The following is a 25,459-nucleotide window of genomic DNA, read 5'->3' as shown; positions in this document are numbered from 1 at the left end:
ACAGAGTCGAAAGAAAACTAAATGTGAAGGCCTACAATACAGAAAGCTCATAACATTGAATAACAAAAACGTTACTTTGACCATTGTTTGTTATGATGTTCTTTGTGTCTTCTGTTGCCAGTCATGTCCGATAGATGGTATTACTGCTGTATACCGAGTATTTTTTAAATTTGCTTTGTGTTGCACCGACACATGTATTATTGTGATGATGGGATAAGACAGGGCTAGGAGTGGAAAGGAAGCGGCCCTGGCGTTAATTACGGTAGAGCCCCAGCATTTGCATGGTGTGAAAATGGGAGACCACGGAAGACCATCTTCAGGGTTGTCGACAGTGGTTTTCGAACCCACTACCTCCCGAATGCAAACTCACTTTTGCGTGTCCCTAACCGCACGGCCAACCTGCCCGGTCGTACTGAGTATAACAGCCTGCATGAATATTGGTGGGAAGTAGCTGGGGAGTTATATAACTTACTTCTTAAGCATGCCATTCCTCTGGTTCATACATTTTCTGATACTACTGGTACGTAACAAACTGGTTCATCATAGCATTCGAGCTATTCAGTCCCTACCTTGAGGCACTGATTGGAATGAGCAGTGTGTATATTTAACGGAACAATGGCAGAGGAGTTTTCATGGCTGTCTCCGGCCTGATCCTTCCAGCTCTGGAAGTGGACTGTTAAATCGGCATCGTAGTACTGTTCGTTAAAAGTGAGAACGTGCAGTTTTTCATTTGAGCAAATATTTTACATGAAAGCATTGCTTTTAATCCCTACTTTCCTATGGCCTAAGATAACTAACTGTAGTTAGGAAAACCACAAAGACAGTCTTTCTTAGAATCCCGTAGCGAAGCACGGGTACATCAGCTAGTTAAGAATAAAAGAGAATGAGGAAATAACACATCACTCACCATTAATGGCTGGCAGAGGAAGGAAGTTATGGACTACTCCACTGATCTCAGAGTCACTTTCTTGCCACTTGTCTTTCCCGATCTACAATGAGACATGCTAAACACGCACAAACTAAGTACACTAACCAATACACGGGCGTAAATAAAATGACAGCTATTATTAGACTGAACAATTAAACCTGTATGGTACTAACTTGTGCTATGCTAAACTAAACAACACTATATTGTACTGTAATAGAGAGATAGACTAATATGGAAAAAAACAATTAATGAAGAAAAATGCAAAAGATCGCGAAACGTACCGAATACCATACAAGCTGAGCCAGATAGGTTAACCACGTGGTGAATGTAAATATTAGCGCAGTCAACTAGGTTTCGAGATCACACTCTGTCGATATATGGCAGCTTGGGATTGGTTGGATGTCTTATGTTTCAGCGCGTAACCACCAGACAGAGCAAAAATCGGCCAAAGCATCAATTTAGAAATAAAGCAGTGCAGAGTATAGAATGATCATTACTACTGTCATAATTAACCCTCACCCGCCCATGTTCTAAAGCATATTTTCCCCCAGAATTAAAGGACTTCTTTTCAGCCATCATTCTAAAAATGCAGACATTTATGAAAAAAAGTATATATTGTACAAAAACTAATGAACATAGAAATATTAATATTTATTTATTTATTTGTTTGTTTATTTATTTATTTATTTATTTATTTATTTTATTTATTTATTTATTTATTTATTTATTTATTTATCTGTCGGTCGGTTGGTCGGTCGGTCGGTCGGTCGGTCGGTCGGTTAAACACTTATGCCAAATCGTTCACAAGTCTCATCAATTTAACTGAATAAGTAACATAATTCAAAGAATCAACAGTGAGATTGATCAAACGATAGTTAAGTTCATTACAAGTCAGTCCTAAATTTTAAATACCTAATACCATACAATCGTACAAAATTTCAAGCATGATGAGGGGTGGAGGCGGGATGGCAATGAGGGGACCGAGAGACATGACTGACGCGAAAAGAGTTCTAATAGGAGTAACGGCAGGCACATGAAGATAAAATTTGCTTGAAGAGTGGAGTAGTTCAAAATACGGTAAAGCGTGTAAGTCCAAGCTTGCGTTAAAAATCAATAGCCAAAAACACAAATGGATCTTAGTGCCGTGTAATTGTGTGACTCTCCCAACTCCGTCATTACTTAGAAATATGAATGCACCATGCTTTTACATGACTTGATCCCTATGTCTCACCTGAAGCCAAAACAGCAGCAGTCGAAGGGACTAGAAAATCAGCTCTGTCCAGTGCGATGTGCTCTCACATCCAGTGGGGAACAGCCTCTCGTTCAACCTGCCCCGCTGGGCGAGGTGAGGCGTATTCATATGATCAACAGTTCATTGTAGAATGTGTGAGACATTAGAGCGACGTCAGGTGAGTGGGAGAGTCAGCTGATCGTTCCAAATGGCAGTCAGTCTGTGGAAAACAAGTCCGACGGATGGTAGTGTAATGTGAATGGCTGGTACACAAGGTAAGTTGGGGCACAACAGCACCTTATCACCTAAAACATTTTCACGTTAAAGCGCGGACATGTATGTTTACAATATGTCATTGCCTTCTGTATTTAGTGTTCTAAGGTTTTAAAAGAAGAAAACTAATATCTTTCGTCTCTAGGAAGTGCACATGCTAGTAACAGCAAGTTATATTTGTCTATCTGCCAATAAATGGCTCATAAATGCGACTAGAAGTACAAGTACGCTTTACTACACTGTGGACGGGAGGCCCTCGGCTTTTGTGCTACACATTACTTTGCAATGGACGGCTAAATAAAGAACAGTTAAACACAGTTAAAATATTTTATAACAGAAATTAAATTCCACCCCAGTGAGACATACATACATACAACAACAACAATAATTAGTAATAATAATAATAATAATAACAGCAGCAGCTAGTGATAGTAATGTAATAGCATGATTAGAAATGCACAATTTACTCGTATCCTGCTGTACCTCTTCGCTCTTCTAAATGACCCTGTGGTTGATATTCCTCTGACGTCATCCGGTAAACGGTTCCATTCTCAAGCAGCAAACACAGAAAATGAGTTATTATATGCGGGGCAGTTTGATGGTGCGGAATGACGAGCGGGTTTGATGTATGAGCCCTTGTATCTCTGTTATGAACATTTGAGAAATACTGGAAACGTGAAGAAAGGCAAGATGGAGAAGATGTAGTAAGAACTCGGTGGAGGAGAGAGAAAGAATGATGGTTATGACAAACATGGAGTCGCGATCACTCTAGTTTTAGGAAAGATGATGTCTTGTGGGTCATATTTTCTTAAATTGCATATATATCTCACACATGCATTTTGAGCGCATTTTAACCTTAGGGACAATTGTGGCCTCACATCATTGTGAGGATCCTGTGGAACATTTAGAATTTGACCGTAACCCAAAAAAAAAAAAAAAAAAAAAAAAAACAAACTTCATTACAAAAGATTATACCACCAGTTAACAACGAAGTGAAAACAGCAATTAATGCACTTAAAAACTACAAAGCAGCAGGAGAGAATCAAATAGTAGCAGAAATATGGAAGAATGTTAATGATCAGACTATTCAAAACCTACATAAATACATCATTGATATTTGGAACACGGAGAAGCTTCCCGAGGAATGTAATACAGCGATAATCCACCCGCTGCATAAGAAAGGTGATCGCTCCGATCCAAATAATTATCGGGGGATATCCTTGCTTGATATTACATACAAGATTTTATCCAAGATTATATACACATGAATCCAAGAACAACTCGACCAAGAACTTGGAGAATATCAGGGAGGATTTCGACCAGGTAGAAGCTGTCCAGATTAAATCATTAGTTTAAAATGGATAATGAAGCACCAAAGAGTTCGAAGTAAGGGTCTAGTCATCACGTTTGTAGATTTTTAAAAAGCATACGACAGTGTTCATCGTGAATCATTATTAAAAAGCCTTAAAGAATTTGGAATACACCAAAAACTTGTTAACCTCATTAGTATGACTTTTAAAAATACGAAAGCAAAAGTTAAATTTAGAGGTGAATTATCAGAATCATTCAGTATAAGAACTGGACTTCGACAAGGAGACGGACTCCCACCATTGTTATTTAATTGTGCATTGGAGAAGGTTATGTGTGAATGGAACAAGAAATGCCAACCAACTATCAAGATCAGTAGAAGTATTAAACTCAACTGCCTTGCTTTTGCAGACGATTTAGCATTACTTGCAAATACAATAGAAGAGGCTAAATTTCAAATTGAACAACTAGAAATTATAGCCAAAAAAATGGGATTACAAATTTCATTTGAAAAAACAGAAATGATGCCAACTTTTAAAGTTGATTTACCAGTTATTCAACTGAACAGTAATAAAGAGATTTAAATTGTTCAGAAATTCAAATATCTTGGGGAAATAACAACATGGAACACAAATGAAAAAGAAGCAATAGAACACAGAACAACTAAATTTAAACAAGCACAAAGACTTACCTGGCCAACCTATAAAATAAAAAAAAATCTCTTTCGATAAACGCTAAGCTGAAACACTATAATTCCATAGTTAAACCAGAGGCAACGTATGCTAGTGAAACTTTATTCAAATTAAATGTAAAATCTACAACAGACAAATTACAGAAAACTGACAGAAGAATTCATAGAACAATTATTAATAAAAAACACCAAGTTGATGGACAGTGGAGATTGTTGCCTAACAACATTGTCTATCGTGAATGTGAATCAATAATATCTACAATGTGTAAAAGAAGAATTTCCTTTTTCTGTCACATATCGAGATTACCAGACACCAGGATATTGAAACAACTATTTGATTACTTTTTGAAAAATAAAATCAATAATAATTGGTTCAAAGAAGTTCAGGATGATTTGGAAGAATTGGGTATAACTCGGCAACAAATGAAAGATAGAAAAGAGAAGATGATTTTGAAGAACAAAAGCATAGGTCTCAAACTAAAAACAGTACACTATATCGGACACACAAAGGGGTTCCAGGTCGGAGAGGATGAGAAAGTTCTGGGAGAAGAAAAAGAAGAAATTAACTCAAATGTATTGATTTAAGTGCTCCAATGTGGGCGTAAAATATGTAAATAATAAATAAATAATAAAGAATGTAAAGCTGAGATAACTTTTTGGTAGATATGTAAGGTATGTCCAGACCAAGTCATGCGTTCGTCCATGATGACGCCAAGATTCTTCACTTGTGATACAAAGGAATTGAAATATTCTGAAGGATTACTCTGGACAGCATATATTTACTTATAATTGTCATTCGATTTTGATGGCCAAGAAGGATTAATTGTGACTTTGTAGGCTTCATTTTCAGGCCGAGTGTAGCAGACTAGTCACTGACAGTCTGTAAGTCAATGTTTAGTAAGTCTGTATTTTCCTGAAGGTCTCGTGTAGAGTTATAGGTCGTCAGTGTACATATGGTATTTGCTATGTCTTAAATTCGATGATATGATATAGGAATAGTTTTGGGAAAAAATGAAGGGTAAAAAGACAAGGAATGGATTGACTGTCTTCCTGGATGCCCAAGACACTCTGTGGAAAACTTAATCCATCCACAGTGTTATCAGTCCAGTCCCAACCATCCTTACATTCACATGGCTTATTTTAAAAATGAATGTTCAGAATAGCAAGCTCACAGAATGATTAGCTCATTATTGATGTTGATTCATTATGCAGTTTATCGAGATGAATGCCATGGGACTGACAGAACCACGACAGGCCTACGTCTTCATCCTGAAGGCCCTGACTGGCGAGAAGGCGACGGCTGAGCAGGCTCAGCGGACGCTGGAGAAGATGTTCACTCGTTCTGCAAAACGGAAAGCCAACAAGTCCATTGTCCTCATGGTTGATGAGGTAAGTGAAGGAACACACACCTGTTATATTTTCAGTAATAGGAGTGTTAGGACTTACTGGAGTTGTGGATGATCTACTGACGTTCTTCTACTCTCTCTCTCTCTCTCTCTCTCTCTCTCTCTCTCTCTCTCTCTCTCTCTCTCTCTCACACACACACACACATCTGATTTGACACTTGTTTGTTGCCATTGGTGCTTTCACAGCCCGTGCTTATAGGCTTTTGGGCTTATGCCGTGTCAAGAAAATAAGGTGAAATTCTTTACGTTTCGCAGAGAACTGTGCTCTGCGTCATCAGAAGAAAATCTCGACTGCCCACAAGAAAGGCTTCTTAACCAATGAGCTTTTGAATTTAGACGTTATAATAGAAGTGGAAATGGTACGTTCATTTGTCACCAGATGGCTCCCCGGGTGCGGTACAGCGCTAGCGTTCGAAGCGGAAGCTGACTGAACCATTAGAATCAGTCTAAGAGGATCACATAACATGTGTATGTCACATTGACACAAGTCTGGAATGAAACATCTGACGATGAGGAACATACGAATTTGGAAAACACTGAGACGAAATAACAATAAAGAAGGAACAGGGAAGGGAACTACCTACGTAAAGCCTTAATGGCTGGCAACCAAGTGGATTTCTACGTATTTCCCCTAAATGCAGATCAGTATTGATTGAACTTCTCGGTTCCACACTAAATTCCTTACATTCTGGTAGAACGTACCCTTATGCTGATCTCCTTATCCAACATTGCATCTTGCATTATTTCACTTTCCTAATATTTGAAGTATTCAACAACCTCGAGGTTTTGCTCCCTGATACTAACAATTCCTTTTCTTTCTCCTCTGTTTTGCTCTTGTCCACGCTGATTTTCATACCGTATTTCTCAATATTGTCATTTTCTTTTCCTATACTTATTGTACAATCCCATTGGGATCATTTTCTCCTTTTGTGTTTGTCCTGTTTTCTATTCTTTCACAACCTGTATTTATCTTATGTTTCTTCCTTTTTTTCTGTACTTGTATGCCATATGTCTTTTTCTCATCCCATACTTATCCCGCATAAAGAAGGAAGATCAGTCAAGACAACACAGCTGTGAGTTCGCATCCAAGACATAGTGGGTTCGAACCCCACTGTTGGCAGCCCCGAAGATGGCTTTCTGTGGTTTCCCATTTTCACACCAGGCAAATGCTGGGGCTGTACCTTAATTAAGGCCATGGCCGCTTCTTTCCCATTCCTAGGCCTTTCCTGTCCTATAGTTGCGATAAGAACTATCTATATCAGTGCGACGTAATGCAAAAAAAAAAAAGTCAAGACCGCCCCTCATTAAGTGTTGATGCCTGCCCTCCTGGTGAAGCCGGCAAGCAGAAACGAGCTCTTTGGGAGCTGAAAAGAGACTGATGTAGAAGAACTGGGGTTGATGAGGAAGGAGACCAATTGTTTGAAGACGTGGAGATTGTCCTTGTCCTGTCTTTTTTGCTCTTTCCTCCCACTCTGACCTGTCACTGTGCTTTTCCTATAACAGTCTTAATTTTTATGCAATGTTAGCAAACATAGCTCTGAATCAGGTTAGACAATGTTACCACTGAAAAATATTGTTTTCATGAACATTGTCTCAGTTGTGTATATTGGTTTCAAAGCAGAAATAATTTTTAAAAAGTGGAGAACTGTCAATCTTGGCAAGTAATAAGCAGAGGAACAAAATAACATCCAGAAAGAATGGAAAATTCTGGGGGGAAATGGAGCATCGGGCAGCCCTAGTCAGAACAAATCCGTCATAAGAATGCAGTGGCTTAAGAACTTCTGCGCACTGTTTTTGAAAGGGGATACTGCAATAGTGTAGCTGTAAGAACAGTGAAATGTGCCGTGTCTCAAATTATGATTCAACAGATGTAGGAGTTTTTTCATGATTATATTTTGATTTGCTTTTCTACAGTTGGACATCCTGTGGACAAAAAGAGAGGATGTTGTGTACAACTTGCTGGACTGGCCTACAAAGGTGGGCTCACGGTTGATTGTTCTCACCATTGCCAACACCATGGACATGCCGGAGAGAATGCTGAAGGGGCGTGTCACAAGTCGTTTGGTGAGTACTGTTATCCTCATTTAACCCGGGAAAGGAAGACAAAATAATCTTGACCAAAAATATGGCTTCCGATTGAGATAGCTAAATAAAATTAGCTCTCAATCGGAAACCATATTTTTGGTCATACTAGCCCGGTAGGGCATATATAGTAAGTGGAGATGTAATTCTCCCCTAATATGTCGGCACTGTGTGATGCTCATCGCAGGATAGCTTGTAGTGGGCCAGTGTCTTGGGAAGGTGCAGTATCCAGCTGATGAGCCCATGCCGCACTGGGGCGAAACACGGGTAATTTTTGACAATTCAGTTTCCTGAATTTTATAAAATAATCTTGTTCAGAAATACATCAAAGTTTCTCAGAAAGTTTTCCCTCCCAATCCACAGAGATTTAGCAGCGAGAGGAGGTGGTGGTGGTGGTGGTGATTATTGTTTTAAGAGAAAGTATAACTAGGCAACCATTCTCTGTTAATACTACTCAGAGTGGGGGAAAATGGAATGGGTCCAACACTTCAAAACAAAGAAGGCACTATTCAAAGAAAGACAAGGACCCCGGAGACGTGAAAATGAATTACTCCCTAGGATTCGCAAACCTAATACCGTTGAGGTTGGAAAAGAACAAGAGTTGACCAAAGAAGGTCAGAGAGGATAGAGGAAAGTGATGAGCCTGGCATAAGTAAGTGGAAGCAATGCCAGGACTCAGCTAAGGGCTCAGTGGTTGCCAACCTGGGGCCACTTTTAGTCGCAGTAGGGATGGGATAATGTGGGTGTATTCTTCCCCCCCCACCCACAGGAGGTTTAGTGGTGAGACTCCAGCACCTAAAGTCACAGTCACTGTAGGTGAAAACAGCCCAACAACTTATCTCCAGTGGCTACAATAGAATGGATGAGTGGCATTCGGTTCAGAGGGCTCTGGGTTCATCTTGGCCGAGTTAGGGTTATTATTCCTCTAGCTGAAGAACTGAACAAAAAAATAACTTAAAATGTGGCTTAGACTTAATGTCAGTCTCTACAAATAAAACAAACCAGACACAAGCAAACACAGATCAGTATCAGGTCTGCCATCCCTTGCACTTTGTGATCAATGAAAGTTGATTGGGCACAGAAGCAGTGATAGTCTGGAAGAACCCCTCCATACCACATTGGAGACACAATGTTTGAACGTGCTACCCTCCAAAAATTGAAGGATTTTTAACCCGCTACTGCATGAAGTATTTTCCATTTGCATTTGGTGACAAAACTTTCAAGCTTTAAATTCGACTAGCGTTCAGTGTCTTAGATTTACCAACAATTCTTACTGGGGCTAATACTTCGACACTCGTATGTGATGTGGTTGCCATAATGAAGTACATATATAATATTTTGCGGTTTCACACTAAGTTTTTAACATTCAAAGACCGATCATTACTACCTACTGGCTATGGGTACATATTATAATCATTATAAAATATCAAAGCCATCTTGTTAACAGTGCTGATGGTAGTACTTATTATTATAATTAATCATATACGGTCGTATCAGCACACTAAATTTTATCCCAAAACCGGTTCTCAGACTCTAAGGTCAATCATCAGTGTTATCAATTTAACACCTTTAAAAATGTAAAAAACAAAACCAGTTGAGTATGCATCCAGCAGGAAAGCTTGGATGACAAGTAACATTTTTGAGAAGTGGCTGTTAAAATTAGATGAAAAGTGTTGCAAAGAAAAACTGAATATTACTCCCTTCATTGGCAACTGCACTGCTCACAACAGCATTCCGCCTTTGGAAAACGTGAAGGTGATTTATTTCCCATTTAATACAATATCTCTTGTTTAGCCTATGGAACAGGGTATCATAAAAATTCTGAAACACTTATACAGGCAATTGTTGTTGAGAATATTCTCACAGAGGACTGTAACGCTCTTAAAATTTAATTTGACATTCTCCATACCTCAAGAATGTATGAGCAAGCATGGGATCAGGTGACAGCTGAAACAATCACAAACTGTTTCAAGAAAGCTGGTTTCTTGATAGAAGCGCCGACGAGACTGTGGATAAAGCCATGCCTTTGGTTGACGGTTGGGAGGAAATCGTGTCTGTTCCTATCACATACGAAGAACTTGTCAATGTTAATGAAGGTGTCGCTATGTGTGGCGAACTCACTGACGCGGACATAATCACTGAGGCAATCGGCAACTCCCACCAAGCTGCAGACAGCGCGTCTGGAGATGAGGACATAGATTCTTTAGAGGACTAGGAAGGACTGATCCCGAGTGCAGCTGAACCATCCAATTACATCCATCAACTCAGGTTATTTTTTGAAAATCAGAACAATGTGAGTGATTCTATTTTTCAGTCACTATATCATATAGATTCATACATCTTGGGCGAGAGAATTAAATCGATAAAGCAAGCTATGATCTCTGACTCTTTTAACAAAGAGCAAATGCGATTTCTAATGGCGTTAAGACTAACAAGTACGGTGTTTTCAGTACCTACCTAATATCTAAAGACTAAATACTGTACTGCGTCTATAAACAGATAAAGTAGATTATAAAATATATATTTATATGCCAATAATATCTAAGATGAAGTTTCTTTTGTAAAATCTATTGTTGGAGTTGTTTTTGTAACTTTTTTGTTTAATTCGAATTTGTGGTTAATTCAAATTTTTTAATGGTTTCTTGAGGTTTGAATTATTGAAGTTCCACTGTACACGATTCATCAATATCATATTTTCTGCGGCGGCGTGATTTCCGATAGTTTCAGCTTCTGTTAAAACTGTAAGCAAATCACAGTAAATAACCGCAAAGGCTTGCTTGAATTCATCGCTTCTTGCCACTGATGCTTCTTCACTCAGAACACAAAGTATTAATCAACTGCCACACCGTGTGGTTCCGGTAACGGGGAAGTGAGCGACGGAGAGAGATTTCAGCTTTTGCCAAGTTGCATGGTATGAAATCGCTGTTGCCATGTTGACAGGTCTTTGGAACAATGTATTATGAGACCACGATATAAAAATTTAAGGAACAATGCATTTTAAGAACATCAACATAGCAAAACATCAGGGAAAAACGTTCTTGGATGCAAACTATACGCGTCGTTTACACTTGCGTATTATCGTAGGAATGTCCAACATCTGGGCAATTTACACACATTTTATGTGTGGATTAGCATCCGCTTTCTCAATAAACTTTAATTTTTCATTATTTGTAAACTGTCTGACTTTCTTCTTCTCCATAACCGAATGTCCTGCAAACCACTGTGCGTCTGTACAGTAGGCCTAATTCATAAAATATTGTTATATTTGCCTTTATTTGTAGTGGCGGTTAGGACTCATCATCCTCTCTTACACTACACCACACTTCATAAACAGTGTACATCTGAGAATAATATTCAGAATCTTATCTTAAAACTACCATTACAAACTAGAAACAAAATAACGTAAGCACTATAAATATTCTTAGTCGTATCTTAAAACTGTCGTTACAAATTAGAAGTTGAATGATACAAAATAACGTAAGCACAGTACACAAGTATGAAGGATGAGTTCTCCACCTAATCAATAATTTATTTTACACAGTGTCAATATTATTTACATAAAAAGACACTACCAGTTTCAACCTGTAAATAGGTTATCTTCAGCTGTTGAAGAACCTGCTTAATAATGACTGTACAGAATAAATACTACTAAAATTAAAATTAAACATTAGGCATTTCATGTCAATCTCTGTGACTTTGCAAAATTCAAAGAATGGTCTATTTGAAGGTGGCTGGTTCAGAAGAGAATTTATAGTCTGTGATATTGTCTGCATTTCTGGTTTAATTTTTATTTCAGCAAAATGAGCATTTAATCTCTCCAGAGAGATGTCTGGATTGCATGGCTGGGGCAAAGCTTTCCCAATTCCAATGGAACGAAGTTGTTTCCAAGTTGTTAAACAATTCACTTCTCTCTCTCTCTCTCTAGTCATCAACCGTGAGGCATCACGTGTTGTTAAAAAAAAGTGCAGGCAGTATTCAAGGTTATATGGTAATTCTTGTTTTATTTCTCTACTTTTGTACATTGTCCTGCTTACATTTTTTTCAACCCAGTTATAACAAAAAGCGGTGTGTATAAATTTTGCTTTATTATAATAATTCTTAGGACACTAACATTTCTATTGCTTGTTTCAGGGTTTAACTCGTCTCACATTCCAGCCGTACACTTTCAGACAGCTCGAGCAGATAGTGCAGTCTCGTTTGGAAGGCATACAGGCATTTGATGCTGATGCTGTGCAGCTTGTTGCTAGGTATGGGGAATTTAGATCAGTATTATACACCTTTTATGTTATAACTGTTCATTTCAGTCTGTCGAGACTAAATTTGAAAAAATGAATGTATAATCCATCTGAAAAAGGAAACATATGGTAACATAATTATATAATTATACATAGTACTGCCATAAGTTCTGTCAATACTTTCACTGCATATAACTACTAAATAAGACTACGCAAACCCATTAAAATACATATATTCTGAAAAACGGCGAACATATTCTTACTTGAAATTATCACCATGTACGGCAACACAGCAGCAAAGACATTGAGGCCATTTATCTATAGCTGCACTAATCGTATCCAGTGACTTGATTGATTTTTTTTAACATCTCAATATTGCAGTGCCATTTTTGACATGTTGTGGCCTCAAGTTTCTGCCACAGAGAATAATCCAATGGATTGAGGTCCAGACTTCTACTAGGCCAGACACCAGCAGCGACAAACCGATACTGGCCCTTTAATTTTTCAGTTCGTAAATGCCATGTGTATCTTTTATATGCACGAACACGTGAATCATTCTTCAAAATATGTGATGTAGTTCATAGAGATATCTTCATTTCACTAGGCAAAATTGTTTGTTTACGCAAGGGATTGCGTTGAATCAGTTGCACCTATTTGTTTAAACCATGCTATTCTCTGAAACACACATCATTCATTGATACTGAGAGGTTTCAGCATAGAAAAAATTTCCTTAGCTCGTTTTCCACAGTGAATAATGCCAAAACAGCAATACAATTCTCATACGCTCCCCAATCCATCTTTCACTGCTACCTGCTGTTGGCACACTGCAAACCAGTTACTGGCAGAGTCATGAAGGTGACCTTGTGGGTGACGACATACAGCTTTGCCACACTTTTTTATCCACAATTACCATACTACTGCGCATTTAGAAATGTCCTGACAGAACTTGCTGCAGTACTGTGTGTATAAAAAAGAACAACTTAAATGGTAGGCGTTTAAAGGTATTAAATTTATAAAAATTCAAATTGTTATACAGCTTACCAACTACAGATGCTATTTCAATATAATTTTCCACGTTTAACTTGCATTCATTACCACTGATGAAATACCATGTTTCCAAGACAACCCTGAATGCAAGACGATCCCCATTTGTTCCTTCAAAAAAATTAAATCCGGCTTAAAATGTGCTTTGTGAAATCATAATTATATTTATAACAAATTTCAAATTTAATTTGAGAAATAAAATTAACACACACAAGTATACTGCCTTTGAAAGTTCAGGGAATTCCTGTTTGTGAGCCCGCATTCATATCGCACCTTATGTTATGGCCATTCCGACCTTGCGTTTTTTGCGCACGTCCCTCACAGTTTCATGTTTGACTTCTTTAAAGTGTCCTTGTTGTGGGCCACTGAATGAGTTTCTTCTACAAGTATGCTTGTTTAGACTACCTTTGTCTTCAGGCCAATGCCAAACATTGGCTTTAGTTATGCCACATTTTCGTGCTGTTTCACAATATTATTCTTTATTTCCGTGTGTTTAAGAACCATTGATTTAAAATTTGCATCATAATATCGAAGAGAACCCGTTGAAAATTTGACAACAATATTTGTTCCACAGGTCCCTACAATATGACGATCCATCACAAAAGTATTCCTGTTGTCTACAAAACTTACTAAACAGCAGGTACAACAGGCTGCTGCTTGCCGGTTTCAGTCGGCTTCAGTGCCTAGCGAGGTACTGTATAATAAAGAAGCGGACGTTAAAGGTCAGCGAGTTTTGTGTGCTGTTTTTTTTTTTTTTTTTGTTTTTTTTTTTTTTTTTTTTGCTAGGGGCTTTACGTCGCACCGACACAGATAGGTCTTATGGCGACGATGGGATGGGAAAGGCCTAGGAGTTGGAAGGAAGCGGCCGTGGCCTTAATTAAGGTACAGCCCCAGCATTTGCCTGGTGTGAAAATGAAACCACTTCCTTCCAACTCCTAGGCCTTTCCTTTCACACTAGGCAAATGCTGGGGCTGTACCTTAATTAAGGCCATCGTCACCTTAAGACCTATCTGTGTCGGTGCGACGTAAAGCCCCTAGCAAAAAAAAAAATTAAGGTACAGCCCCAGCATTTGCCTGGTGTGAAAAGGGGAAACCTACTATCTCCCGGATGAAAGCGCACAGCCCGGTTTTGTGTGCTGTGATATGGCCATTCTGTCCTTGCATTTTTCACACAAATACCTCATAATTTCATCTTCAACTTCTGTAAATCGTCCTTTGTGGGCATTTTTTTTTAACTATCTTTGGCTTCACACTAACGCTGAACATATTTTCTTGTGGATGTACAATCATTCTTCATTTCCGCCTGTTTAATAACCATTAACTTAAAATTGGCATCATAATATCAACGAGAACCCATTGAAAATTTGCTGGCAATACCTGTTCCGTGGGTCTCTGCAATATGATGATCCATCGCAAAAGTATTTCTGCTTACTATAAAACTGTTATTGTTATTCACACCTGGTACAGTAGACGCATTATAATTCCGTCACTGAGTAACCGTGGCCTTTCAAAGAATTCTCAGGGTCGCATCCTGTTATTACAATTCAAATGATATTTCCTACACAGCTGCGGCTCAGAAATCATTATGGTCAACCTTGCAATTAGCTCGAGAGTAGGCCTAATGTTCTGATGCCATTTTGTGGATTTGAGAAATGTTTTTGTAGTGGCTTGTAGAATGTCATTCTGTCTTCACTATTTTCTGACAACCAGCGGCGTTACACAGAGGCACTGTACAATCGACCGCCGCGGCTAGCGATGTATAATAAGGACACAGATGTTGAAGGTCTAGTTTCATGCACGCTCCTGGGGTGAAGGGAAGCAGCGTGGTTACCGTGCTAGGTGCCAGTGGTGTTCATTACTGTTACGTCGCAAATGCAAGAAGACCCGTGATTTTTCACATTAAATTCTGAGCGAAAACATTGTTTTGGATTTGCAGAAATACGGTAATTACAACATATTAGAATATGGTGTACTGAATAAGGAGGATACTCTCATTTTTTCACCTTTGTAAAGTAAATACGGTAATATGGAGATAATTAAGAAAGAAAGCAATTCCCTGTAAAATGAGATTTACACTTCAAATACTACCAGTTCAGTGAATACTTCCATGATTATTTTTTCTGAAATGATGAAAAGACTTGCGTCAGCAACATACTCTAGAATTAAAACTTTATTCTGCCTCTTCCAGTCCTCGATCTCCTTGTCACCGCCCTTGTTTCACTCCTGTCTTTACTTATTTTATGCCCCAGTCTTTCATAACATCACTAACTGAATTTGTGCTGTGTGTTCTCTCTCACCCCATATCACAATATTATCAGCAAATAACCAAGCTGTTGTATTCGGTGATACCATCTTACTGTGCACTTTTTTTTCTGTACTGCATTCTGTCATACTTTGCATTAGTTACAAATAAAAAATGAGAAGTGGGCGTAACATTGGTTACAATTCTTTTTCCAGAAAAGTGGCATCTGTGTCCGGAGATGCGAGGCGGGCCCTCGACATCTGCCGCCGCGCCACGGAGCTTGCGGAGCTAGACGGACCTGACGTTCTCGTGTCCATATCCCACGTTGATGTGGCTGTCAGGGAAATGCTTTCCTCATCCAAGCTGCAGGCACTTCGGTAAGAATTGCATACACTTACTATTATTTCATCCACGACATGAGGTACGAGATACAAAATTTATTGATCTGATTTGATGTTGTACAGGGCTTGCAGCGAGGTAGAACTGTTGTTCCTAAAAGCAGTAATGACAGAAGTGGAGCGCACGGGAATAGAGGAGACTCGCTTCTTCAAGGTGTACAAGATGCTGGGTGCTTTGTGTGTACTGGACGGTATGTTTCACTTGTTCTTATTTTAAAATGTACACTTCACTGAAAGTTTGCATTCTAGCATATATACAAAAATTATCTTTTCCAAGTCTGAAATGATGTAAGTTGGAAAGAAACATAGGGTTGAATCTTATGACAGATATACAAAACTGCAACATGTAGATCTATTCAAGTACTTATTAATGGAAAGAAACACACAAATACACAGAAAGATAGCAACATCAAAAGGAACACCTTTTGTTCGTCCAGTGTTCCTAATCTTTTATTATGACATGTATTCTATTTATAAGAACATTCAACTTAAGGGGTCAATACATGATATGTCTGAAAAACTTTAAGAATTAAGACATTAATTAAATGGTAGAACTGGAAAAATTCCAAAGAAAAGCAGCTTGATTTGTTCTCGATGATTTCCGACAAAAGAGTAGCGTTACAAAAATGTTGCAAAGTTTGGGATGGGAAGACTTGGGAGAAAGGAGATGAGCTACTCGACTAAGTGATATGAAAATGAAAACCTCCAACCTGTTTTCCAGTCTTTGACCGGGTCAGGGATGTAATGAATGAACCATATATAAGCTATTATTACAATGGGGTCGCCACTCCCAAAGTGATATATGAATGACTGATAGATGTTATGAAATGATAATGTAGAATGTTGCTGGAATGAAAGATGACAGGGGAAACCGAAGTACCCAGAGAAAATCCTGTCCCGCCTCTGCTTTGTCCAACACAAATCTCACATGGTGTGACCGATTTTTGAACCATGGTATCCAGCTGTGAGAGGCCGAAGCGCTGCTGTCTGAGCCACGGAGGCTTGCCGACTAAGTGGTATGCAATACCCATATAGTGGTCCATTATTGAACATTCCCTATGGGAATCAACATTTTTATCATCAGTGGTATGTTCTGAGCTGTCAGTGGAGAGATGCCATGGAATGACATTAGTAGACAAATAAGTTTAAGTGGTGTCTTTAAAAGTAGAAAGATCACAATATGAAGGTAACGTTGGAATTCAATAGGACAAATTGGGGCAAATATTTGTTTATAGGAAGGGGAGTTAGGGATTGGAGTAACTTACCAAGGGAAATGTTCAATAAATTTCCAATTTCTTTGAAATATTTTAAGAAAAGGCTAGGAAAACAATAGAAAGGGAATCTGCCACCTGGGCAACTGCCCTAAATGCAGACCAGTAGTAATTGATTGACTGTCTTTTTCAAGTATAATCTGTTAATACAGGTTGTTATACAGAATTACTTTTGACAGAATGAAGAGCCCCACAGTCGAAAGTGAAGAAGAATGGCTTTTATTACAACAAAAATGAAAATAAATTACGTTCCATAAATTATGAACAGAAGGGTGCAGATCTTTCCCGTCTACCATAAATCAAAGTTTCAGGTTCAACTGAAATGACAAATTCTGCTGTCTGCCTCAGTAGTTGGCTAGGGAGGCCAGCTGCAGTGGTGGTGGTGGTAGTGGTGGTTGTTTTTAACTCTTTCACTGTCTTAGTCAGACTGTCCGACTTGTTGGCTGAATGGTCAGCGTACTGGCCTTCGGTTCAGAGGGTCCCGGGTTCGATTCCCGGCCGGGTCGGGGATTTTAATCGCTTCTGATTAATTCTTCTGGCTCGGGGACTGGGTGTATATGTCCGTCCCAACACTCTCCTCATCATATTCAGACAACACACTACACTACCAACCACCACAGAAACACGCAATAGTGCTTACATCCCTCCATAGAGGGTTGGCGTCAGGAAGGGCATCCGGCCGTAAAAACAGGGCCAAATCCACATGTGCGACGCAGTTCGCACCCGCGACCCCACAGGTGTGGGAAAAAGCGGCAGGAAAAGAAGAAGAAAAGAAGACTGTCTTAGTCAGACTGCCTTGCTTTCCCCATAGTATTCTAAAAACTACCAGGCAAGTTAGACCGCTGTGCCGGCTTCAAACATTAATTACCAGTACACGACTTAAAAATCTCGAAACTTTACATTCATTTTTACAGGGGAAACTTCATCAATTTAGTCTGAAAACTTCTTTCAGTTCAGCAACTTTGATCAGCCACTCTTCAAAAAATCTAATACCCGTAAAAATGAAATGAAGTGGCGTATGGCTTTTAGTGCCGGGAATGTCCGAGGACATGTTCGGCTCGCCAGATGTAGGTTTTTCGATTTGACACCCTAGGCGACTTGCACGTCATGATGAGGATGAAATGGTGATGAAGACGACATATACACCCAGCCCCCGTGCCAGAGAAATTAACCAATGGTGGTTAAATTTCCCAACCCTGCCGGGAATCGAACCTGAGACCCCTGTGACTGAAGGCCAGTGCGCTAACCATTTAGCCACGGAGCCAGACATCTAATACCCGTAACATCAAGCCAAACAACAGTCGACCACAAATAGTTTTTAATTATATAATCTAATAAAATAAAGCACATTAGATACAAAAGCGCCCAACATGATGGTGAAAATCCCTTTTTTTTTTTTAATCTTCCATTGTAATTTGGTCACCGGTATACTGTTCGTAGTCGGTTTATGGAAATCTTGTACGCATAAATTAAGCCTGCATTGACTCGAGAATATGGTTTCGAATTTAAGTATCGATTCTAAAGTTCACGAATGCATTATATGCAATTCCGCCCATCACTAATTACAGTCAAATTAGAGAGAGAACAAATATCATTAACATTTCTGAAATTACGGTTATTCGCGACCTTGAGTTCATCTGGAAAGCGCGCTTGCTGTACAAGTTGATATGAATGCAAAATGATACAAAGTATTGAAATGTAACATGCTCAAATAAAATGATTGCGGTTTTATAACATTTTAACACAAAAACGTGAAATTCCCTGTCTTATATTAGGACCAAAACAGTAATAGGCAATCCCGAAACCTTCCATGGCTTTATGTATGTAAAGTGCAACATCTGGCCTGGTCTCGATAACATAATTGTGTACGATAATATTAAAATACTAAATTTGTGTTACTTAAGAAGGAGCAGTTTCGATTCCTGCCTGAAAGCCCAGTGCCCTGAGGGAAGTGCCAAAAGCTTGTTCGGCGATACAATAAAAAAAAATGTTAAAAAATAAACATCTAACCCTGGACATAATGTAGACGGTTTTAAAAGTACTAACATTTGAACGAAACTCGTTCCGTCTTCAATTAGAGCTGCAGAAATGCGCTCTGTCTCCTTCCGATTGTTGTGGACACTCTCTACTTTATGATTTCTGAGGATTCTCTACACAATACCACCAGAATGCGATGCTAAGATGGCCCCTTATGCAAGTTCACCACCGATCGCTTTTTCAGTACTGTACTTCCTCAAATTACCACAATGACAGGACCTTAACACCAAGATTCGTAAGTATGCCGTAGCCATCCTTTCGTGAGATACAGTTTCTTGAAAAACGCGTGATCGAGGATTTAGCGTTGATGGGACTGAAATTTCTGGATGGTTGATGCGGGAAATCGTTTCTTTGAGAAACGGATAATGCAAGATTTTTACGTGATTTACCGTATTTACGCGAATAATCCCCGCACATTTTTTAAAAAAATTTGAGGCACGAAATTGGGGTGCGGGTTTTATTTGCGTCAACGTTGCCAACATGCTCCTAGCTCACCTAGCTTTCGATGCTGAGTGTACAGTTATGCTTTGTCCAACCATAGATGGAAGAAAACTGTCTCCATATGTCATATTTAAACAGAAAACAATTCAGACTTTTAATTCTAAACTGACGACATTTTTTTTAAATAGTACCATATTTTACAGGGTATTTTAAATTCAAAATTTCTCCACATCACGGTAGAACGCGTCTTCCGGAACGTGCAGGGGTAGCTTTCTGCACTTTCACTCACTTCGATTGGCATTTCTGAATTAGAAGATGGCTGTTAATCACATAATTGGAAGTCCGATTTCTGTATTACAAAGACTTTGAATTAACAAGGTTTTACTGTATCGCAAAACTAACATCAGATTTTGCCGGTGTGTCTATTTCAAGTGTTTACATTGCACGAAAAGAATTATCCACCATCGGTCGTGTTACTGTCCAGTAACGTGTGAAAAGTGTTTTAGGCCCGTATTCACCAACGTCGGTAACTTTTGCTGTTATCTTAGATTTTCAAAACTCGGATATGTCATTATTTCGGATAACGCTCACTTCTGTCTTCACCACAGAATTTATTATCACGGTTTATCAAAACTAAGTTTTTGTTTCAATCTCAGTTTGAACCACATTTTTTCATACTGACATACTGAAAACAAATGACTATGTGCTGCCGCCACTATCGAATTGTAAACAAGTTTTTGATTCCATTCAGGGTTTGCAAATAATTTGCATAAATTATGTCCGCTATTGAGCAGAAACTGAGAAAGAAGCCTAATATGACTTTCCAAGAGCGTGAATTGTTATTGAACTTGGTGGCAGAAAGCATTAACAAAGGGAATAAGAAAAACCAATTATAGCCTACACATTGTACGTCACTCAAAAAATAAGTCAGTATTCCTTCATTCTTCGTTAAAAGTCACCCAGTCGTATACCGTACAAGATATTAGCTGTAATCGAGAATTCATTTTAGGCCTACCTATGTGTTGGGAATTCCAGGTTATGTTCAGAAGCTTTAGATAACCTAAAATGTGTCTGAAATTTAGAGTCGCCGTAGTCCTGGAAATATGTCGCACGTTCTTTTATCCATCTAGGACGTTTATTAATTGCATAATCTTGATCATATTACTCGTCGATGTGATTTTATCTTTCAGCGAGATATTCCAGCCGCCTACGGGCGTTAGACGTGGAGTGTGACGAAGTTGTAAGTAATTTAGGAGATGATTCTAGTGATGCAAGAGACAATGAACCTTCCCATCTACAGGGAATCGAGCCTATTGCAAGTTCAGATTAATGAAATACCTGTGACGTAAGTAGACCTACTTGCTCATTTTCATAGAAAATATATTTCATAGCAGTGATATTTGCGTAAAAACCACGTGGACCTTGCGGAGTGATACAAAATATTTGTTTATGCCTAAGTTACTCTTCCGATGAAAGGAATTTTAGTTCATTTCATTTTTTTCAAAATGAGCCTTTCTAAAATGAGGGTGCGGGCATTATTCTACGGCGGGGGATTATTCGGGTAAATACGGTAATCAGGATGCTAGCAGGACCACTTAATTTGGATTAATAATATGGTAAAACGTACTTTCTGGGAACATATAATCGAGGTTCTACTGTATAAATTAGAAGTGTACTGTTACTCAGGGAATGCACATTCCATTGTTTTATTTTGTACTGCATATCCAAATTCCTTCATTGAATATATATTTTATTTTAAATTTCTTTTCCACTAATTTGTTTAGAGAGGATGATTACCTAGTTGTACTTCGTGTTAAAATAAAAATCACCACCACCACCACTCAGGCAGACAGCGAAGGAGTTAAGAGGAAATATAACCGGGGAATCAGCCTCTCTTAATACTGATCATAGAGAAAAATGGAAGAGATCCGACACTTCTAAAAATGAAGGTATCAGCCAAATAAAGACAAGGGCCACGAAGGGTGTGAGAATGAAAGACACCCTAACCATCGCAACCTAATTGCATCGAGGTCGGAAAAGAACAGGAGTTGACCAAGGGAAGTAGGATAGGATAGGTGAAAGTGAGGAGCCTGGCACAAGTAAGTGGAAGCAGTGAGGCCAACTGCCCTCTCAACTACTTCTGTTGGCCGAGACTTCACAATGTTTTATTGCTCTCGGTGTGTCGCTTGATATCAATGCTTATGCTTCTCAAGATGCATGTCTGTCTGCAAGCCATCCAGAAGTGTTCAGGCTTCTCAAAACTTGTACTTGTTTCCCATCCCTAGGGAGATTAGCACAAACTCTTCACGTTCTTTAGAAACCATAACAGAATATGCACGCAAAGGGCTGGTTGGCCATCAACTACAACAAGTCTTGCTTGTTGTTATAAGGGGCCTAACATCGAAGGTCATCGGCCTTACAACAAGTCTCTCCACTCTACGAGCTACATATTTCTCTAGTCGTAGTGGAATTTGTTACTGTTCTCCATGTCTCACCATCGTCATCAATATAAAAGGCTAAAGTTTCATATGTTGATGCATATTTCTTCCAGGTTGATTTTAACAGTTTTTATGTCAGTCAAAATCTTTGGCTGAGTGGATTTTGAAACAAGTCTTCAGGTGGTGAGTTTCTCGGAGAACCTACTGGAAAAAATTTTGAACTCCTTGACTGTTAAAGATATTGAGTTGGGGCCTTCTCCATTCGGTTCCCTAATCCAGAAAATTAGATACTTTGATGCCAAAATGTAAATTCTGTAAACTCTACTGTATGTGCAGATCCCCTTTTGAACTTTGTCTAGTCCATTTCTCCAATTTTGAAGTAATTGATAATGGCTGACTTCAAGAAAGCTACTGCTGTCAGTTGACAGTAGAACTGAGCATTATGAAGTGATGTAATATCAAGATGTTTTAAAGTAACATCACGTGATTGCAATGTTCGGTGAGATATTAGGACATTATCGTCAGTGTCCGCATTTAAGGTCGGCAGCCCAGCTGGAATTACTATGTTTTCTGACAGGGGCATTCAAATCCCAGTAGATGCAGCAGCATAAATGTCACCCTTTAAAGTAAACAACATACGTAGGCAAGGCAAGAAGTATCTGCAATTTTGCTCTGATTGTCGTTAGGTTGGCTCTATGGCGTTGTGTCCTCACCACCCGCTAGATGGCACCGTTGTCTTCATCTGCGGTAGGTTTCAGCATTATCAGATCAGATGGTCACACCACACTCTGTTTGCACCAAGGAAGAACAGCAGAACCATGGCTAAAGTCCATATGGTTTGCCACGTCATCAGCAGTTGCTCGTGTGTTGTTCAATATTGACAACAGTTACAGCCAGTGTTGCCAACTTATATTTTCAAGATCCGCTAAATGCTACTAAAATTCCACCAAGAAATCCGATCTCAAATAATGAGCAATAATAATAATAATAATGAAATGGCGTATGGCTTTTAGTGCCGGGAGTGTCCGAGGGCAAGTTCGGCTCGCCAAATGCAGGTCTTTTGATTAGACTCCCATGGCGACCTGCGCGCCGTGATGAGGATTAAATGATGATGAAGACGACACATACACCCAGCCTCCGTGCCAGCGAAATTGACCAATTAAGGTTAAAATTCCCGACCCTGCCGGGAATCGAACCCAGGGTTCCTGTGACCAAAGGCCAGCACGCTAACCATTTAACCATGGAGCCGGATATAATAATAGTAAAAGTAAATATCTACACTCACCTGAGTTTCACTGGGACTGGTGAGAGGAATATTCTTAAAAAGTCAATTAGTCGTCCTCATTCACGTCGAAGAGTTCAAAGGCGGACTCGTCTGTTTCTGTGCTAGTGCTAGGACGTGGGTCGCCCGTGCTGCCCCCCTGCCTGTGAGGCGGCGAGCTAAAACTTGTAGGCGTTTTAGTACATGCTGCAAACTAGGTGAATCCTCTACCTCAAGGCCCACACACAGAACAGGCCAGTTCATTAGCTGGTCTTCCGTCATAGCATAAATATAAATAGTTTCATTATCTGTCGTCATTCGTCAACTAAGAGATAAGTACCCTCTTCCCACACATTACAAATTTATTATACCATGATCTCATAACATCAAATCCAAATAACATGCTTTCCTCATGTGACTGCTAGCTCCTGACAAGAAATACAGATTAGCTCGGAGAGAGACTGGCGTAGAAATTTTTTTTAAACCACACAATGGATAAAACGCTAAATTCCGTTATGATAAATCTAGAATTCCGCCAAAAAATCCGCTGTCCGCTAAATGATATATTTCTCCGCCGACAGTCTTCTAATTCCGCCAAATTTAGCGGAAAATCCGCTAAGTTGGCAACACTGGTTACGGCTGCAGATGGATGCCCGGATCTTTCCTCATCCTTCACGTTAGTGCGACCCCTTTTGAACTGTTCAATCCACTGATAAACACTTTGCTGTGGCAAAACATTGTCCCCGTATTGTCCTGAAAGTCTTCGATGAATTTCCACTCCTGGTACACCCTCAGACCACAAAAAATGGATTACGGAACGCTGTTCTTCCTTGGTGCAAACAGACAGTAGTGCGGCCATCTTTACGTCGCAACAGTGCAAGCTGTAGTGATCCAATAACGCTAAAACCTACCACAAAAGTAGACAACGATACCATCTAGTGGCTAGTGAGCACACAACGCCATAGAGGCAACCTAAAGACAATTAGAGCAAAATTGCAGATACTTATTGACTTGCCCTTGTAGAAGTCAAAAAATAAAGATATGAATATAATTCTGTTTGCATTTTGTTTCTAAATGATCAATGCATATATGTTTGTAGTCAACTTAATTTTGAATCTAAATATTGCCCAAGTTTCCTAAACCATTTCAGTGCCGTTGCCTGCCTTACTAATGGGCACAGACAAAAGTCCCTAACCGGGCGAATTGGCCGTGAGGTTAGGGGTGCGCAGCTGCGAGCTTGCATCTGAGAGATAGTGGCCCTCTGTCAGCAGCCCTGAAGATGGTTTTCCATGGTTTCCCATTTCCACACCAGGCAAATACTGGAGCTCTACCTTAATTAAGGTCACGGTCGCTCCCTTCCTATTCCTAGGCCCTTCCTATCCCATCGTCGTCATAAGACCTATCTTTGGCGGTGCGACTTAAAGCCAATTTTAAAAAAAAGCTTCCTAGGAAATAATAGTCAATTTCAGGTAAACAAACAAACCCATATAAATTAGAGCACCTACATACACTCATATATGGTTAGCATAATGTTTTGACAGGTTTTATCAACAGTGCCAGTTTTTCTTGGTAAATATTCGGCATGAATATTTGTCTGCTTTACTGCAAGTGCATAAAATTCCCATTCCACAAATAATTGAAATAATTAAATTTTCAACTCCTGGAAGATAAATAGTGGTTTGAACCGGCATTGTTTTCCCATATTTCCAGTTCATAAGAAAGATTATTGTGATATTACTAGTAACATTTCTCTGTAGCCCTGACCGTTGGTCTTCATACAATATTTGTTCACGTTTTTCATGATTTTCAGAACCATTATCACTACTACATTCATCAGAATATTATTCTGAACCCTCTACTAGAAAGTTTACTATCTCCACTAATTTTGAACATACTCCAGTTTTGCAATCTTTTCAAATGTTGCTCCATGAAAAGTAGACGACAGATGACATGATGGGAACTCTTAACATAAATAATCTCTCTCTCTCTCTCTCTTTTCTTTTACAAGTTGCTTTACGTCGCACCGACACAGATAGGTCTTACGGCAACAATCATAAATAATCTCTAACCGGAATTACTGTTTTTTCTGACAGGGGCATTTAAATCCCAATAGATGCAGCAGCATAAATGTCACCCTTTAAAGGAAACAACATTGGTCTTCCTGTGAAATACA

At 39.2% G+C, this 25,459-nt stretch overlaps 1 protein-coding gene across 1 annotated transcript in view; it reads left to right on the top strand.

The window, feature by feature from the left end:
* LOC137502886 (origin recognition complex subunit 1-like) overlaps nt 1-25,459 on the top strand; it is a 69,304-nt gene that overhangs the window by 42,693 nt on the left and 1,152 nt on the right. Inside the window, exons 7-11 of the mRNA XM_068230069.1 lie at nt 5,644-5,820; nt 7,752-7,901; nt 12,051-12,166; nt 15,656-15,817; nt 15,905-16,029. Coding sequence (XP_068086170.1) covers nt 5,644-5,820; nt 7,752-7,901; nt 12,051-12,166; nt 15,656-15,817; nt 15,905-16,029 — 730 coding nt within the window. The remainder of the gene's footprint in view (nt 1-5,643; nt 5,821-7,751; nt 7,902-12,050; nt 12,167-15,655; nt 15,818-15,904; nt 16,030-25,459) is intronic.

The sequence above is a fragment of the Anabrus simplex genome, chromosome 13 (genome assembly GCF_040414725.1).
Source record: "Anabrus simplex isolate iqAnaSimp1 chromosome 13, ASM4041472v1, whole genome shotgun sequence".
Taxonomy (NCBI): domain Eukaryota; kingdom Metazoa; phylum Arthropoda; class Insecta; order Orthoptera; family Tettigoniidae; genus Anabrus; species Anabrus simplex.
This window is presented reverse-complemented; position numbering and strand designations above follow the sequence as displayed.